Source organism: Megalobrama amblycephala, linkage group LG22 (assembly GCF_018812025.1).
Source record: "Megalobrama amblycephala isolate DHTTF-2021 linkage group LG22, ASM1881202v1, whole genome shotgun sequence".
Taxonomy (NCBI): domain Eukaryota; kingdom Metazoa; phylum Chordata; class Actinopteri; order Cypriniformes; family Xenocyprididae; genus Megalobrama; species Megalobrama amblycephala.
In genome coordinates this window covers 23,829,825-23,845,041 of record NC_063065.1, presented here as the reverse complement: position 1 = coordinate 23,845,041, position 15,217 = coordinate 23,829,825, and the positions used below count along the sequence as shown (strand labels likewise).

The following is a 15,217-nucleotide window of genomic DNA, read 5'->3' as shown; positions in this document are numbered from 1 at the left end:
ATGATTCTAAGTCATTCTAATGCAATGACAGGCCTTTTTAAGCATCCAGCTATGCTTTTAAAACGATTACTAAAAAATGAATCAACACTGTCATCTAGTGGATATATAATGTGCCCTTAATTTGCCAGCAAACTTTATATCCTTACAATCCTCTAATACCACTTTCCTTCAGCTGTCTCCAAAAGTCTGTGCTTAAGCTTTATAAATGAGGTGGTCGAGAAAAACAAGACAGTCAGTGGCTGTTTTACTCCTTGTTTTGAGGGCCAATCATCTCCATCTCACCACCCAGCTTGATCTGCCCGTTCTGGTTGGATTCATCATCCATATCAGACAGTTCTCCTCAGCGTAATAGGCATTAAAGTTGCCCTCCTAATATGACGGATGCTCTCTGGCTGTGAGCAGCATACACTAAACTTTTTTCTGGACTGTATCCAGTGACTGTGGTCCGAGATGTGTACTGTATAGGGTTTCAGAGTACTGATGTCAAAGAACAAATACCTGAACTGAATACAGATTGGGAAGAATAAGAGAGCATGAGAGCATTAGTCAGACAGATGACAGACAGACAGACAGACGGAAAGACAGACAGACAGAGAGTCAGACAGACAGATCATAATAAAGAATAATGCTGTGACAAGCAGGGCGGGGCAAGAGGCGTGGGGGAACGGCGCGAGTGATAATGAGCATCAGCTGCGCACAGCACTGGTCTCGTATCTCTCACGGAGGAACTCCGGAAGCATAAAAGGGGGAGTGATGACAGTGAAGGACAAGAGACACATTATGTTTGTGTGTGTGGCAGTCGTCCGTGAGAGACTGCCACCAATTTTACTTACGTTTTGTATTTGTTTATTTTATATATCAAAGTTGTTAAACATTCACCGGTTCCCGCCTCCTTCTTCCCACATCTACTAACCTTGCTACACCTACAAAGCCTAATCAGCATTCAAGTGCACACATAAATCTTACCACAGCACACAGAGAGAAGTAATGATTACGAATGCTTCAGAGAAAAACAGCAAGGAGACTACTTTATCATTTTAATAATTAATTGATAAACTAGTGTTTTCTGTATTTTCGGCAGCAGTGATGAAGTCGACGATGCTGACTCGTCATCTCCGCAGTAGTGGATGGGCCAATATACACATTTCATACGGATTACATAACCTGAGAATATTTGTTTTCCATTTGAATTGGTTAATTTAAAAGAGACATTTTGCTTGTCTTATACATGTCATTGCCGCGTTCAAGTTCACAGAGAGACATGGCAGAAAGTGCACCCTGTTTGCTTTCATTATTTTACAAAAGCACAACGTTTTGTTGTTATTGGGAGTGCACACAAATAAAAGTAGACTCTTTACAGATTCAAAATATGTATCTGTATGACAAAAAATGACTTTTAAGTGCAAAAGTATATTAAGTGCAAGTGATCGCACCGGCGCCTCCACGTTAGATGCCTGCTTTTAAACGCTCCATTGTGCATCTGTGTAAGCACTCGGCGAAGAACGTCATTGATGACTACTTACAACGTTTTTGAATCTTTGATCATTGAAGCCAATCACAGACATATCCGATCAGCACGTCAACACAATGGCCAATCAGAGGTGTTTACGAATCTGCTCAACAGCGCTCAAAGTGTCTTATTTTAAAATTTCAGTACCGACTTGGTACCGAAGTCAGTACTTTTGACAACTCTAACAGCATCACTGAAGTCAAACCTATTATCTGGCTTCAAATTAACCATATGGACTCTTTTTATGATAATTTGGCACTATATTTTTGCATTTTGCAGCTCGACAGACCCAGTCCTTCAAATGAACAGTTTGGGCAGTCTGTTAGACCTCTGCCCTGTCATGCTGGTTTGAAATGGCATGAGGGTGAGTAAATGGTGTCAGAATTTTCATTTTTCAGAATTCACTCAAAAATGTGTTAAATTAACATTCTTTGTAAGGGTCTTTAGGACAACTGTGGATGTGTCAATACATCATTGATGTTGAATGTGAAGAACAGCAACAGAGGAAGGAAGAGATGCTTGACCTTGTTGATGGAGGGCCTTTACTGGAGAGTAAAGAGAGATAGAATGGGTTCTCATGGCTGAAGAGTGGGAGAGATCACAAGAATTTATTCCTTTATATCACATTCCTCAGCCACAATGCTTTGATATACCGCAGCCTTCATATGTGCAAGATCAATATGGCCATTACCTAGATATTTCACATTTCTGTACCTCACAACAAAGGGACAAACTGAATTAGCCCAGACAATCCTCTCTATAATCCAGCTGAGGTGAAGAAGACAGTGTTGGTGTGTAGCAGATGGCTGGTCACTCTTCTTCACAATATTCTGAACTATTATGACTAGGTGTTGGAGTGATACAACCAAAAGGAAATACCACAGTCCTGTCCTTTCAATTCAGTTCAGAGAGTGCTGAATATAGAGTGCAAGAGCACTGTGACGTTTCACTGTCTGTATCATTGTGCTTTGTGTTTGTTGCGTAGGTTCCAAAGTATGTGAGCAGTGTGAGGTAGCGCACAGTAGTTTACCATTATGATATTACAAGTAACTATTTTCTAGAGATTCAACAGAGAATGGTTTATAGAGGGCGTATACTACTGCCCATTATTATATATTTTAGTGAATTAAGAACTTTACAAATTAAACATTAGTAGTAAAACTAATAATGAAATGTAGTTTCCACAACACTAATAGCTGTAAAACACCAACAACTTCTATTCCTTTACACACAAATTATGATTACAGCGGCAGATTATTAATGAATAAAGACTATATGTTATATATAATACTATGTTATGATCTCAAAACACTTTCACCATAGTGCCTGAATGAAAACTAATACATTTTGACTTTGCATAACACAACCAGTTCCAATATGCATGTCCTTTTCTGATGTAGTAAACTTGCTCTGTTAGCACATCTGAATTGAAATGTAGAACAGTAAGGTACGAGTCCTGTGAAACAAAAGTTATGATAAAAGAGCACAATGATCTTGTAGAATCAAGCGAAAATAGCATCTGTTTTTGTTAAAATTATAATTTTGGGGTAGCATTTAGTGTAGGTGGTGCGTTATTTTCAAATGTGATAAACCCTTAACCTTTAAGCACTATTCAGCGCACATTTTATTCGGAACTGCAGTGATACATACAATAACCAAAGTAATAAAACAATGCCAGATTCAAGTTCATCTGTTTCAGATAAAATTAAACATGATTTTAACACTACTTACTGGACATATCACTTCCAAAATTGTCACGAGATGTGCAAGAGACAATGGTACTTCATTTTGTAGAAATGTTGCCACAGGCACGTTTTTCCAAAGAGCCTGGATTGATAGAACCACCACTTAAAGTCCCCCTGTAGTCAATATTAATTTATATCATTTACATAATTGTATCCCTTAAAACTCATCTTTGATCACCAAAATTACATATTTAATCATTTTTTCCTGTGAAAAAAAAAAAAAAAAAAAATATTCATGCCTTAAAATAGCTTGACTTTAACTCTACACCCTTGCCTCATTTACTATACATGGATCACTGAATATGAAAATTAGCCCCGCCTCCACTCGCTCACGCCTGCTCAGAGATCCACTCGGTCAACTTACTGAGGTAAACTTAGCACAATGGTATCGCTCTTTACAACATTGGACACATAACGGTAATTAATATGATTAGCGTTTTGCTTGACTATGTTGTCAAACAGCTAATAATGTGTTGATAATGTTACACAAACTATGTTCCTGTTCACCATGAATCAGACAGCTGCCTTCAAACAATCAGTATCCTTACAAACGCTTTGAACAACTCAGAACGTCGGTGGAGAAAGGCATATAGTTTATCATAACATTGTAATATACATCATACACCCGCCATATTGCTAAATCTACATGATTTTTCATATCAACAGAAAAATATACCAGGATAACCTGGCTTCTCTTGAGAATCCCCTGCTTGTTCGCTGTTAATGATATGCTAGATTTGTGAAGATGGTGTCGTCATGCGCATGTGTATTACACGTTCAGTCTTCATCAGTTCATACTTCACTCTACTTTTATGTATTCTACTTTGTTTCTCAGTCATATATGAATCACTCCATCAGTAAACAGCAAATATATTGCTGTTTTAATGGATGTAGCAGTATAACGGTGTATATACCATTATACATCCCTGTCTTAGTGTGTGTGAGTGTGTGTATTATGGCAATGGAGGCCTGACTGAATGACAGGGAGAGATTGAGGCTGCTGGAGCTTGACCGTGTTTGTCTAAAACCCAAACGGTGAAATTAATAGGCCCTGTTATTCTCATCCACCTCTCCACCCCTCTGTTCCAGCCTGTCAGAGAAAGACACCAGCGCTGAGTGACAGCTCCATGCACCCAATCCCTCCCCTCTGATCGAGCAGGAAAAACAACAGTCAGGAAAAAAAATAACGTTCTGTATTTGTCACGTAGAACGGGACTCTCAAACATGCAGCCAGTATGTAGGGCAAATGGAAACCCAATCCTATTAGAAACACATGAGATACAGAAAGAAAGAAAGAAAGAAAGAAAGAAAGAAAGAAAGAAAGAACATTGATGTCATGGTACTTTCCAGGTACATATTCCAATAATATGATGGATGGATGGATGGATGGATGGATGGATGGATGGATGGATGGATAATAATAATTATTATTATTACTTAAAATCATTGTATTACCATAGTAATACAAAAATATAAATCAAGTGACTAGCTTTTGGTATTCTCTTGTTAGTGAAAGAAAAAGAGTGTAAAATAACAGAGCTGTGTGTGTTGTGATATCTATCATCGCTGTATATGAGTGTTTGTGTGCAGCACTTCACTGCTGCAGGACTCGACACATCAGTCAGGATTCTGCCAAACTCCTTTATTACTTGAGTTTCTAGAGCTGCCAGCCATACTGGACACAGCAAAGTTCACCGTTATTATTTAGACCTCCACATGAAAGGGGAATATGGACAAAACAACAGATGCCACAGAGAGAAAGAAGGCAGTGAAAGGTCTATGAACTCACATATCGACCAACCCGATATAGAGAAAATATAACTGTTTTATGAGTTCGCAATTTTCTAGTAAATTCACACAATTTCATTCATATGCCTCTCATATGTATTAAAGCTTAAGAGAAAGAAAACTAAAGCATGAAATTCTAACTTAACCTCCTAAACCTCAATGGGGCAAACGAATGAAATCATACAAATTCATCACCAGTTCTCCAAAATGTAAAACATTTATAAACTGCTATGAGAGGGTGTTATATTGACTGAAAAAAGCTTATCACCAATATGGTACCAATACATTGCATTCCATACTCTCTAGGTGGGCAGCTTACAACTTCTCACAAGTGCTCAAATGTTCTTTGCATGCATCTTTTGGAGAAAACGAAATCCCATAATGCACTGTTAAGAGAATAGACCATTTGAGAGGAGACATCACAGTTACATCACTGCAGTTGCGTGTGCATTATAGTGGTAAAAAAACAGTGGTAACAAATGAAAGAAAATGGGTGAGATCCACAGAATAAGGAAACAAAATAATGTTGTATTGTACCTTTGGATGTCAGAATCAGAATGCAAAAACAGATGATTTTCATTTTTATAGAATACTGTCGTCGAAGATGCTTTTTGAAGCTAAACGCAGATGTTTATAGTTGCAAGCGGTTAAAGGTGCGGTATGTAGATTTTGAAAAACGCTGTTGGACATTGTAGATATTTGAAATCAACCCAAACAAACCCACCCCTCTCTTCATTGCTCCGCCTCCAAAACTCACTCTCCAATCCTAACCACCCAGCTCTGAGTCGGTCTCGAACCCCGGCCCGAATCGCTGCTGGCAGGCGAAGGCGAGTTGCACTAACAATGACGCTAAACTTTCTCTAGTGGTCGTCAGTGTGCAGTGGTTTAACTGCAAAACAATGCAAGTGCGCAACAAAATGCTTCACGAAAAATAAAGCGCAGATGATGAACGAACCACAAGGAAGCACAAAAAATGAACCAAGAGTAAATATAAACAAGAGTTCGTTGTTAGTCGCCAACAGCACAGCAACTCCAGACAATCATGACTGATGCTGATTGGTTACACGTTTGTTGTTGGTGTCAGCCCGACTAACTTCCAAACAGTGTTTTTCAAAATCAACTTACTGCACCTTTAAATGGACAGACTGGACTGATGAATAAAGCATGAATTTGATGTAAACAATAGATCTACATGATATTCACATATGCAGTTAACCCTTTCACGCATGAATTTAAAATACTCTAGCTGACCCCTCAGAGTGAGTTTTTGTAGGCGACCATTATTTTAGAACGTTTGGCCTTATTGTTTCCATGGCGATGTGTCATGCTTGTCATGTAACATACCGCAGCCACAATAACACTGTATGACAGATATATCGCTATTATTTTGTTTTTCCTTTTTTATTTAAAATATTCACAAACTTGCTTACCATGTCATCAACTATCTGATATTCCGATGTGTGTTTTGCCATTTAAAATCCTTTAAAAATGATCTTTATCCTTGATCTATAAAGTGAGATGGGCGCCACCATCTTAGTTTGCGCCGCAGTTCGCAGAGTCCTGTCAGACTTGACTTTACAGACATGTGAATTCATCGGTTTCTCCCAAAATACATGCAAGTAAGTGACTGGTGACTTGGAAGTATAATTGAGTAAACTTTATAGTTACTTAGGCCCACTATGTGTGTCTGATATGAATAAACGTCGGCAAATTATATTTGAATGGATTGCTATGGCTGCATCCACTGATGTCTGACACCGATGAGTGGCACAGCTCCTCAACAACCACCCATACCGGCGTGAAGAATACGATCGTCAACTGGATGGAACTGAAATAAATACTTTGAATGTTGTGATCCTATCGGAACTTATGATAGCAACCTGAATCGTAACAAAGCACTGTTCGACCAGAGGGTAGGTATCTAGGTATCGCGGCTTCCGGAACGTATCCGCGAACGGACCCGTATCGGCGATCTACTTGCGCGCAGTGACGGATCCGCAACAAAGGCGGATCGCGGACCCGCCGTGGCTCCACGCTGCATCCGCGATTAAAACCTTACCTCCGCGGCGGGTCCGGGTCCTCGGGACCTGCAAATTGATACAACCATTACAGTAAAGGTGCGTGCGCGTCTGCGGATCCGACATGGGTCCGCTCAGGATTCACTGATTGACAGTAGAATTTATGGCGCCGGCCTGGAGGCGGAGCTGATCCTCTGGGTGGCGCCAAAACGAATGTGACAGTCACGTGGGTTTGGCGACTTGAATGCGGATCCGCCTAGGAGTCTCCTGCTGTTTGGGACTTGTTTGCCACCTGATGTCACCTGTTGGAGTTTGGGTTCCTTGCCGCTGTCGCCTTTGGCTTGCTTAGTTGGGGACACTTGACATTTGACTTGACATTTGATATCCAACAGTGCTTTAGTCTGCCTGCATTGACACCATTTTCTTTAAGAGCTGCTGTGCAGCCCAAAGTATATACCAGTTATCACTGTAAAGCTGCTTTGACACAATCTGCATTGTAAAAAGCATTATATAAGTAAAAGTAAAAAAAAGAAAAAGAAAAAACACATTAATTAATTAATCAGTGTGTATTTTACAAACTCTAATTGTATTTAAATGTCTGAAACCTTAATAAAACATAGAACATTAACACTGCATAGTTATGATATATGACAAACGCTGAGCGCTTCCGTCTCACAGCCAAAGCGCGAAAACACAGTTCGAATCTGGCAGTTATGTGATGTCACTGAATGTTCTAAATCCCATATTGTGGGACCATACTCTCAGGGGCACAGAAATAAAAATCCCATATGTGGGACCATACCGCTCAAAAGGTTAATAGAGGGAATAGTGAATTAGCCCTACAGTTAAAATATTAGTTCACTTTAAAATGAAAATTACCACAAGATTTACTCACCTTCAAGTCATCCTAGGTGTATTTGACTTTCTTCTTTCTGACGAACACAACCAGAGTTATATTAATAAATATCCTGACACGTCCAAGTTTTACAATAGCAGTGAACGGGACGAATGATTATGAAGCTCAAGAAAGTGCATCCATCCATCATAAAACATACTCCACATGGATCCGGGGGGCAAATAAAGGCCTTCTGAAGAGAAGAGACGCATTTGTGTAAGAAAAATATCTATATTTAAGACGTTATAAAGTAAAATAACTAGCTTCTGCCAGACCGCCGTCCGTATTCAACGTTACGTAAAAAGCGTAACTGATGTTGCGTTATTTACGCATTTTATCGTAAGTTGAATACGGAAAGGCGTAGGATGTAGCATAAGCGTTTTGAACTGGGAGAGGCGTTACACATTTCTTCCCGAAGTTGAATACGGAAGGTGATCTGGTGGAAGCCTAGATATTTTACTTTATAACTTGTTAAATATGGATATTTTTCTTACACATACGCATCGCTTCGCTTCTGAAAGCTCTGGAGCCATGTGGAGTACATTTATGATGGATGGAGGCACTTTCTTGAGCTTCATACTCGTTGGTCTCGTTCACTGCCATTATAAAGCTTGGACATGACAGGATATTATTAAAGGTGCCCTAGAACTTTTTTTAAAAAGATGTCATATAAGTCTAAGGTGTCCCCTGAATGTGTCTGTCAAGTTTCAGCTCAAAATACCCCATATATTTTTTTTAATTCATTTTTTTAACTGCCTATTTTGGGGCATCATTATAAATGAGCCGATTCAGGGCTACTGGCCCTTTAATTCTCCTGTCACGCCCACGGATCGCGCTTGCCTTGTACAGTGCATAAACCAAGTTCACACAGCTAATATAACCCTCAAATGGATCTTTACAAAGTGTTCGTCATGCATACTGCATGCATGCATCGGATTATGTGAGTATTGTATCCTGTTATATTTGTTTACATTTGATTCTGAATGAATTTGAGGCTATGCTCCGTGGCTAATGGCTAATGCTACACTGTTGGAGAGATTTATAAAGAATGAAGTTGTGTTTATGAATTATACAGACTGCAAGTGTTTAAAAATGAAAATAGCGACGGCTCTTGTCTCCGTGAATACAGTAAGAAACGATGGTAACTTTAACCACATTCAACAGTACATTAGCAACATGCTAATGAAACATTTAGAAAGACAATTTACAAATATCACTAAAAATATCATGATATCATGGATCATGTCAGTTGTTATTGCTCCATCTGCCATTTTTCGCTATTGTTCTTGCTTGCTTACCTAGTCTGTTGATTCAGCTGTGCACATCCAGACGTTCTGCCCTTGTCTAATGCCTTTCATAGTGTTGGGAACATGGGGTGGCATATGCAAATATTGGGGTGTACACCCCAACTGTTACGTAACAGTCGGTGTTATGTTGAGATTCGCCTGTTCTTCAGTGGTCTTTTAAACAAATGAGATTTATATAAGAAGCAGGAAACAATGGAGTTTGAGACTCACTGTATGTCATTTCCATGTACTGAACTCTTGTTATTTGACTATGCCAAGAGTGTTTTATAGAGTTTTGTCATAAAAAAAGCCAGATATGCAAGTGTGGTTTGCCTTTAGTATATAGTTGTTTGGCTTGTTTATAGAAGCCCAAGTGTTGTATAGCTTCGCTTTGTTTCCTTGCTGCTGGCTAGGCAGTACCTCGGTCAGAAATACACAAAAATGCAATGTCCTGGACATGACCGCAAAGTAGAAATTTAAATGCATCAAGATGATCCACTTTAGACATTCTACTAACAATAAGTAACCTTGCAACTAAATGTCTACTAACTCTCATTAGAGACATTTTCATTTCAGTGAGTATGCTGTAAAACAGTTCACTAGGTTTTGGAGCACAGCCATAGTGTGATGAAAATAAGCATTTTCAAAAATAAGTCTTCTGCAGAATTTCCACAGTCGTCCATTATAATCCTTGCCCTGAACGGTTGCCGGGAAAATGTAATTACGGACAAACCTTTTTGAAATACTGCAGTGAGGCAGACATGCTCTAACTACCGATTATACCAACAATCCAGCATTTAAAAGATTATACCTAAAAACAGCATTTTAATTTGCTGCAGTGGCGACCTTATTCCATACGCCTTTGACTTGAAGGCGTTTTTTTTTTTTTTATCCGTAACGTTTAGAAAGAGTTTGCCTTTGTAAAACAAGCAAAGATCAATGCGTTTAATTCAGCATAATTCATTTCTCTGAACAGCTATTTTTCCTTTCATATTCAGTCTGCTAAGAGGTAAAGGTTGAGTTAGTGACAGGACAGCAACAGGCTGCAAGTCAATATTGATTTCTTTGAGCGGAATAATGACTTGAAGGGCAGAGGAATCTTCCCTAAAGACAAATGCCTTCCGAAAAGATCTCAGTCTTTTTTTTTCCACATCTCTGACACTCTATTTGACACCACCTGTCATTTTCCACCAATGAAACATGCTTAAAAATTTCTTCTTATTCTCTAAGGATTTTACAAGACATTGAAGGACGTTCTATTAGTCTGAATTCACAGAAAATCAAGACTTTAGACCTAATTTGAAGAAAGAAAGAAAGAAAGAAAGAAAGAAAGAAAGAAAAAGAAAAGGGGTAACATAACTAATTTTTGGAGGTTAGGATTGATGTTGAAAACTTTCTGAGACCCCTGATCATCTTTCATAAAGAAGAATGACTCCATTGAGAGAGTACAGGTGAGAGATGGGCTGAAATAGGCGGCATTAGCTGGCAAATGAAACGTCTCGAGCAAAAGGACTGATGTTTCCTACACAGCGCAGGTTTGATGGGAAATTCAATACTTTATATCAAAGCTGCCACATCAATATGTTCGTGCCCAGAAATAAAACATTTACACCTCATCTCCTCAATTCAAAGTCCTAGACCTAAAGAATGACCTCCTATAGTTTCCAACTTTACACTAAAAGAAAAAAAAGATAAAGAATACAGTCAAACCAAAAATTATTCAGACATTTTTGATATTTTTTATATATTTTTACTAGTGGGTGAAGGATACTATAGTTCATTTATGTAAGTGAGGATAGCAAAATAAAGTAAATTGTGACATATTATACCCAAATATTCTCCATACAGTGGACTACCAGTAAAACTTGATAAAAATTTGGAACCAAAAATTATTCAGACACTTTGACCTGACCATGTTTTGCTTTGAAATCTTGTCATATTTTATTACCATTTTTTTTTAACTATAGTGAATGAAAATGTATTAATGAATTAAATGTTCAAGGTGGCTGAATAAATTTTAGTTTGACTGTTTATGATATTTACATAAGATTCAGAAAAAATTACTAACTCCTTTGTATATTGATATTGACTCTAAATGCCACAAATACTCAATTATACTGCCATGTCAGCATAACTCTCTCATTCACCACATGCTGAGTGACCCAAACCCAACATTAATTCTGCTTAATAGGAGCTTGTCACGCTACATTCATTTAATTTAATTTACATTTCATTTAATTTGAAATTGTATTACTTTTTTTGTGATTTAAAAAGCCTCATCTTGAACACATTCATTCTGAAACAAGCATCACAAAGCGCTGCAAATAACATACACGCCACCAAATGCACTCTTTACTACTCCAGGATGCTTCCATTAACAGGAAGAGAGCTTTTCTGTGCAAAATCACTGAGAGCAACAGATGAGCATACCATATATTTTACAAGCTTTGGCAATTCGGCGGCTCGACAAGTGATATTCTGTTTTGGGGCCAGATCTCATAATAACCTCGTGTACAGCAATAACAGTACGATTCTCCTTAGACTTCAGTATTAAATTATCTATTCATTGTCACCGGATGTCTTTCCGAAATCCTAATAAGATATAAAGCCCTTGGTAAAGAATCGGTCTCTCTGGAGAGGTAACACAGCACAGCCCATCACTGAAAGTTTCTTACCATGTTAGAAGAGACAGCCGTATCGATCTGTTGGGTGGCAATTAAGACAGACATGATTGAGATGCCCGTGCCTCTGCCCGTCTCCTGCTGCTGTCTCTCTATCTTTCTCTTCAAGTCTTCAGGAAGTCTGCTGGGGTACGGAGGGAGGGGTGACTCTGACTCGGGACCCCACGCCAGCTCACCACAAGACACTCTCCAACAAATCAATCGGCTAGTGGCACAACAAGAAGACAGTCTATCTATCCCAGTTTTATACTCTGTGGCTGTCTCGCTCTCCTTCTCATGCTTTCTTGCTCTCTCTCGGTCCCGTCTCGCTCTTTTTGATTCCATCTCCCCCTTCTTTCCCACCCACCCCCATCCACTCACTAAACATGCCTCTTCATGGCTGGAGTGCAACATCAACAAGAAATCAAAACTGACTCTATTTACTTTCCTACGGTAATACAAGATCAAGTTCTTACTGAGCAAAATTTATTAATGTCATGTTACAAAGCAACCATTGTAAATACAATTGTTCTTCATGTCAGAAGTAGCACAAGTGCTTGAAGTACGTCAGAAATAGAACGGAGCATCAGTTGCACCATGCCGCATCCAGTGTAGACAGAATCACTGATTATAATGGGTTCTACTTGCTTTTGTCGCATCAAATCTCGTGGCTTGAATCTGGTGTAGACACGTGTAAGACACGCTTATGACTGCACATGTGCATTGGCTTTGAGGTTTCCCCATTCAAAGAGATAGGAGCTGTACTTGTATGACTGAAATAGCCATCCAAGAGGCGTTTCAAAAACGAGTGAAATTACTTGCCTTAAAGGGTTAGTTCACCCAAAAATGAAAATTCTGTCAATAATTACTCAGCATGTATCAAACTGCCAAAGTCACGTGAACCACTGAAATTTCTAAATGTTTCAAAACACTTAACGAAGCCTTGTTTACTGAAATCATGTGACTTTGGCAGTTTGACACATGCTCTGAACCATTGATTCGAAACAAAAGGTTCATAAAGCTTCGAAGCTTCATGAAGCAGTGTTCTGAAATCGCCCATCACTAGATATTATTGAATAAAGTCAATATTTTGTTTAGTTTTTTCGCGCACAAAAAGTATTCTCGTCACTTTATAATATTAAGGTTGAACCACTGTAGTCACATTAAATATGTCTGTAGTACCTTTCTTGGCATTTGAAAGTGTTAATTATCTTGCTGTCAATGGAGGCCACACTGAGCCATCGGATTTTATCAAAATTAACTTAATTTGTGTTCTGAAGATGAACAAAGGTCTTACGGGTGGGGAACGACATGAGGGTGAGTAATTAATGACAGAATTTTCATTTTTGGGTGAACTAACCCTTTAAAGGGACTTTGGTATCGCCCCACACTATTTGGTACATGTGAAGATTCTCAAAAGTTTGTGCTGGTGATGTTTCAAATTGTTTAATATTAATTATTCTGTATCCCTCAGAAAATCTGTCACATTGCACATTACCAAGATGGTTCACTCATATTACTTGGAATGGGAAAAATGGCAATGTGCAATATGGCAGAACAAGTTCTGCCAAAGAGCCAATCGCCAATTTGTAAAGTGGCATGGCATAACTGTAGTGTCTGTTAGAAGTTCCAGTTCCTATAGAAACAATTACTGTGTTAAGACTCATGCTTGGGATTGCACAAGTGCATTGGCTGGACCAACCCGAAATATATGGTTTAACGCTATTTGAGCTTAAGAAACAACATTTTGTTTGACCGTTCATGTGAAGATTTATTGCTGATTTAAAATATGTTAATGAAATATGAGTTTGGCAAGCAGTTTGAGACTTCAGCATTTCCCCATTCCCCATTCAAGAAGATAGGAGCTGGTCTTGAGTGCCGGAAATAGCTGCCGGAGGCATTGCATATATGTTGTTTAGCAAGTGAATTGACATTCCTTAAAAGGGACTTTGGGTATACTGCGATGTAGAAGCTGTAGGATCCTGCGACACCCAAACAAAAACACACTAGGCAATCAGGAACTTTCTAGCACTGTAAAGTTGTGAAGCACTTGCCTCAATCCCCTCCCAATACTGCTTGAGGGTGCAAGCTGCTGATGTATTTCCATCTGTTCCACTAACATGGAATCAATCCGTTCAGTCATTGTGAGGCTGGGATCTTTATGTGGCACGTCTAGCATGCCATACCTGCTCCGCTGAATGGCACTGGTGCAATCCAATGCAACACTGCTATTTGTGCACAGCCAAAGTGTCAAGGACGTATCCAATGATTTGTTTCCTCAAAGCTGTTCAGCTGACAAGTGTAGTGATCCAGAGTTTTAGTACAATGGCAGAACAAAACCTGGTCGAAGGGAACGTGTTTCGAAAAACTGAAGTCTGACACAATGAGACGTGTCTGTCGCTGTCAGAATCACTTTAAAACAACATGCAGCACTCTCTCAGAAGACATGGAGAGGTGCTGCTCAAGACATGAGCTTCAGGATAGAGCCTGAAGAGAGATTTCATGGGACTTATGAAATCAAACATTCAGAACTCTGAATATGAACTTGTTATAAAACAATATGGAGCATTTCTAATCAAATTCTCAAGTTCAAACTTATAGTCAACAAATGCATATTGTATTTGAGTCTATTTTTATTTGACCGAAGGAATTTGATGAGATACATCTTTGATACTATGTATAATGAAACATAACTGAAAACTCAATTAAGTCTCCTCTATCTCCAGTAATACAATTTTTCTCATGGGAACCTCTAAGGGAACATTCACTTCCCTCATATCTAGATTTGTCTTAGGTGAACATAAGACAAACCAATTATGATGCTGAGGGACATGAGCTGAGGTTATGGATCCATCAGAAGAGCTGGTGCACACGTTCATACTGTGAACTCCCAGCAGGTCCATCTGACATAGGTGCAGAGCAAGCATTTTTCACTGCCAAACACACACACACAAGCCAGAGTCTCGCAAACAATTAGCTATCCGCTCAAACCTGACATGAAGCAGCAATGATAAATCATTGCAGCATACATTGGCATGCAGTAAAGCGTACGGCCAATTACACACTATATATGCTGCATAATGCCTTTTCAATTTTACAAATATGTCATGCAGTATGCAGCTTGGAACAATAAAAGTATCAAACAGTACTCTGCTCCATGGTCTTATTACCTTGCATGGTGTCAAATTATTATTTTAGAAATATTCAAATTTGTACTTGCAATCCACATTTGTGTACAAAAGTGTTTGGCGATCTGATGATATAATGAGATGTTAACTGCCAGTCTCTTTTATCCCCATCACATATTTTAGTAAT

General features: G+C 38.9%; 1 protein-coding gene across 1 annotated transcript in view; it reads right to left on the bottom strand.

Moving 5' to 3' along the window:
* dpp6a (dipeptidyl-peptidase 6a) overlaps positions 1–12,255 on the bottom strand; it is a 380,416-nt gene extending 368,161 nt beyond the window's left edge. Inside the window, 1 exon segment of the mRNA XM_048173881.1 lies at positions 11,918–12,255. Coding sequence (XP_048029838.1) covers positions 11,918–12,247 — 330 coding nt within the window. The 5' untranslated portion in view covers positions 12,248–12,255.
* Between the last annotated feature and the right edge of the window lie 2,962 nt (positions 12,256–15,217).